The sequence below is a fragment of the Triticum aestivum genome, chromosome 1B (assembly GCF_018294505.1).
Source record: "Triticum aestivum cultivar Chinese Spring chromosome 1B, IWGSC CS RefSeq v2.1, whole genome shotgun sequence".
Taxonomy (NCBI): Eukaryota; Viridiplantae; Streptophyta; class Magnoliopsida; order Poales; family Poaceae; genus Triticum; species Triticum aestivum.
In genome coordinates this window covers 527,315,720-527,320,428 of record NC_057795.1, presented here as the reverse complement: position 1 = coordinate 527,320,428, position 4,709 = coordinate 527,315,720, and the positions used below count along the sequence as shown (strand labels likewise).

Here is a 4,709-nt window from a genome sequence, read left to right as displayed (position 1 = left end):
AGGAATCGCCTAGAATCAACCCAGGATCGGAATGCAATAGAATCGTGGAAACTTGGGGATTCTGACGATCCTAGCCAGTCCCTCAAAACAAAAATGTGGCCCAAAACGACTCGTTCATCCCTGCAACAGTCAGTGACGCCGGCGACGTGTTGTATCCTGACGACCGAAGTTTTTATTTTAGAAGAAGTTCAGAAAAGATTTTGCCCCCTCAGGCAATCATGTTTCGTGTCTTGCTCCCTGAAGATCCTTGGCTAGTTCTGCCATTGCTACCACCCAAAAGAAAATGAAACAGTGATAGATCTCTTGAGCCCCGTGGGCTGGGCCTGTCATGCATCGTCACATGTCGACCCAAGAAAAAGAGCACAAAAAGTAGAGGAGAAGTGGAGAAAGCAAAGGCAGGGAGCGTGGCGCATGTGAGAAAAATAACTCACCGGCCGGCCGGAGCCTCCCGTTCCATCCTCCGGAGGTGGCGCGGTGAATTCACCCTCCACCCTTTTCAATTAATGCGTCCCAGAGGCTCCTCTCTAGAGCACAAACGCCCACAAATTTCAACCCACTCGATATCTTCTTCCTCCTCAACTTGTTCACTGCAGGCTCCTCTTCCGGCGGACGCAAAGCACACCGGCCTTGCATGCACGCATGAAGGACGGCGTGTGATCGCAGATCGAACCAGCTGCATGCATGCGCTCGTCGTGAGGTTATCAAAGCTACGTCGTCGCGATCATGGAAAAACAGGTACATGCACGCATCGCATCGATCACGCATGCATGCAAGTGTGTTTCCGCCTGGCCATGCATGGCCGATCAGTTTCGGAAGTGTTTGTTTAGTCAAGTGATAGACTAAGCTTCGGGGTTTTGTACTTTTGTTGGTTGCCATGGTCGCTCTGAGCAGGGAAGCAGCCACCAGCTGGACACCTTCGCTCAACTGGACGGCGGGGCGGCGCCGGAGGAGCCGATCGGCGGTGGCGCGGGAGCTGAGATGGTGGACTACATGCTGGGCCAGACGACGCCGCTGCCTCCGGGTGGGCCGCACGGCCAGGTGTCCTTGGACAAGCTCAGCTTCTCCGACGTGCTACAGTTCGCCGACTTCGGCCCCAGGCTCGCGCTCAACCAGCCGTCTGCCGACCACGACGACGCCCGTGACGACGACGAGGAGGACAGCTACTTCTTCAGGTTCCAGTCCCAGCTCTCCGGCTCGGACGACCCCGATCCCCGCGGAGGCGCAGGTATCCACCACGCTGCGGAGCACGAGGGCAGCAAGACGGCGGACGGATCAGGAGGCCCGCACGATCACGGCGGCGGCGTCTCCGAGAGCACCACGCTGGTCCAGCAGTCCGACGGCGGCGGCAGGGTCGGCCAGAAGGCTGGCGGGGAGCAGGCGAAGAGCGGGCGGCGGAAGCGGCCCCGGTCGACCAAGACCAGCGAGGAGGTGGAGAGCCAGCGGATGACGCACATCGCCGTCGAGCGCAACCGGCGGAGACAGATGAACGATTACCTCAGGGTCCTCAGGTCCCTCATGCCAGGATCCTACGTCCAAAGGGTATTTATATGCTTGCACATCTCACTCGCTACCATTTCAGTATAGTTCGTCGCTTGCAGTGACATTTCAACGAACAATTTGATTTTCATTTGAAAAGAACAGTACTCCACAAAAATTATAATTAACCCAAACTTAAACTTATGGTAGTTCCAATTAGGACTAAGATTTTATTATGTCTAAGTCGATGGAGCTTTGTGGAGACATCACATGACTCACGAGGGCTTAAACTTTTGGTAACATAAAAATTCCAGACCTCAGTCGAATATCTAAAATTGCTGAAGTTCTTTTGGATTTCGATCTATCAAATTGCACTGAATTTTAAAGAAATTATGCGTAATTTAAATTTGGTTTGGAACTAGTTCAAAAATGGACAGGAATTTTAAGGTTACAAAAAAAATCTTGCTTAAGATATGTCAATCCCATTTGCATCATTATGCTTTTTCCCTTCTTCCTCTACTTTGAAACCAACCGCGATTACTTTGACAATTTTAGGGTTAACTTGAGGTTTACATGCTCAAGGTTTTCTTTTGCTATCAAAACCTAGACAAAATGGTGGCAGACGAAGCAGACTAGAATGGGATACCTTGAATATCACGTATTGAGACACGCTCCCATGCTCCAGGGCGGGCCATTGGATCTCAGCTCTGGTGGTCATAGTCAAGTCCTTGGACGTGCGCACAAATATGGGAGCCTGGAGGCAGTTTTCTGCAAATTTACAGACCCTCCGACCATGACCATTGGATCTCGTATCCAATGGCCCACGTGGCTTTGGAGCATGGGAGCATGTCTCCCATGGGAGCACCTGATATTCTTCCATACCCCAGAGTACTATTTTTTCTCCCAAAGTATGGATTTAAAATTTTGATTTCCTAATTTTCAGTCAACATCGAGGCCCATCGATCTCCATGATGAGATCCATGCAAGGTTTTATCTTTCCCGAGCTCGGAAAACAAACACTACCATTTTTACTTGATAAACAAATTTTCATAGCACAATGAACATTTTTGAAGAGTTGAATAAATTTTGTAAAAAACTGACTACGAATTTATTAATTTTTAGGTGACCGAGACATAGGCACTCCCTTTAAAAATTCATAGCTACTTACCCGCAAAAAAAATCTTAGCTAGTTAGATCTTAGATGCACTTTTTTCAATGTTATCAATCTGCCTTAAAGTTTATTTGTGTAATTTCTAGAGATGCTAACGAAGTGCCTGATATACCAGTACACCTAATCCATAAAACCCATAACTTTGGTAACATATGGCACGATGCCGTGCAGGGAGATCAAGCATCCATCATAGGCGGAGCCATAGAGTTCATACGTGAGCTAGAGCAGCTAATCCAGTGCCTCGAGTCACAGAAGCGGCGGCGCCTGTACGGCGACACGCCACGGCCGGTCGCTGACGCGTCCGCCCCAGTGGTGCCGGCGACATCCATCCACGAGCCGCCACCGCAAGGGCACGAGGCTCCGCCATTCTACGTCTCCCCGAGCCTCTCGTTCCCTGCGGCGGGGAACGGTGACGGTGCCGCCGGTGCCAAGGTGATGATCGACCTCGACACGTGCGGCGGCGGGCTCCGTGAGGAGGTGGCCGAGAACAAGTCGAGCCTGGCGGACATCGAGGTGCGCGTGCTGGGCGAGGACGCGGTGATCAAGGTCCTGTCTCGCCGCCGGCCGGAGCAGCTGATCAAGACCATCGCCGTGCTGGAGGAGATGCACATGTCCATCCTCCACACCAACATCACCACCATCGAGCAGACCGTCCTCTACTCCTTCAACGTCAAGGTACGCACACGCGCCCGCCAATTGAACGCAGATCATCGATCGATCGTGCATGCGTATGCAAGAAACTGAGCGCCGGATCGAATTGCTGCTTTGATGTTAGATCACGAGCGAGCCAAGATTCACGGCGGAGGAGATCGTCGGCGCCGTCCACCAGATCCTCAGCTTCATCGACGTCAACTACACGTTATGAGCCATCCCTTTACTCAAGATTGAGCTTCTGTTGTCGATCTCGACTCGATTAATTTCAAATTCTATACTTACATTGTGCCCTTAATTATATTTTCCTCCCTCGGGTACTTGTGCTTAATTGTATTTGTATGACGATATGCACTGTTCCTTCACTCTCGTATGCATGTAAACTGATTAGATGTACAATGAGTGGCTGTTTTTTTAAATAATACATTATTTTTCTTAAATTTCAAAAATAATACGCGGTAATTAAATTTAAAAAATAATAATACTCAGTCGGCCTACTGCTGGCCGATTGGATCCAGTCGGCCTACTACTGGCCCCCTAGTTGGCCCATTGCTGGCCGATTGGATCTAGTCAGCCCACTGCTGGCCGACTGGCCCCAGTCGGCCCACTGTTGGCCGATTGGCCCCCAGTCTGCTTCCTTTAGGTCGACAGGTGCATTCACCCATTTTTCTGTTGAATAGGTATTTGAAAAATGTTGAACAACTATTAGAAAAATGCTGAATATGTATTTGAAAAATGTTGATGAAGTATTTTCAAAAATGTTGATCATGTATATAAAAATGTTAATCAAGCATTTGCAAAAAATGTTGAACAAGTATTTCAAAAATGTTGAACAAGTATTTTTGAAAACTGTTGAATATGTATTTGAAAAATGTTGAATAAGTATTTAAAAAAATGCTGATCATGTATATAAAAATGTTAATCAAATATTTGAAAAGTGTTGAATATTTGTTTGATATTTTTCAAATGCTTGTTTTACATTTTTGAAATACTTGTTCAACATTTTTCAAATACTTGTTTTACATTTTATTCAAATGCTTGATTAAAAATTTTATATACATGATTGAAATTTTTTTAAATACTTCTTCAACATTTTTAAATACCAATTCGACAGTTTTCAAATACTTATTCAACATTTTTCAAATACTTCTTCAACTTTTTTTGCAAATGCTTGATTACATTTTTATATACATGATCAACATTTTTTAAAATACTTCTTCAACGTTTTTTAAATACCTATTCAACAGTTTTCAAATACCTATTCAACATTTTTCAAATACCTATTCAAGATTTTTCAAATACTTCTTTAACATTTTTCATATACCCATTCAACGGAAAAATAGGTGCATGCACCTGTCGCCCTAGAGGAAGCAGACTGGGGGCCAATCGGTCAACAGTGGGTCGACTAGAT

The 4,709-nt window shown here is 46.6% G+C and overlaps 1 protein-coding gene across 1 annotated transcript; it reads left to right on the top strand.

Annotated features, from left to right (window-relative positions):
- The first annotated feature begins 488 nt into the window (after positions 1 to 488).
- LOC123136481 (transcription factor FAMA) lies at positions 489 to 3,663 on the top strand. Its single transcript, XM_044555858.1, has 4 exons — positions 489 to 735; positions 892 to 1,539; positions 2,819 to 3,322; positions 3,423 to 3,663. The coding sequence occupies exons 1-4, from the start codon at positions 724 to 726 to the stop codon at positions 3,510 to 3,512; spliced, it is 1,254 nt and encodes a 417-aa protein (XP_044411793.1). The 5' UTR covers positions 489 to 723; the 3' UTR covers positions 3,513 to 3,663.
- The last annotated feature ends 1,046 nt before the right edge of the window (positions 3,664 to 4,709 follow it).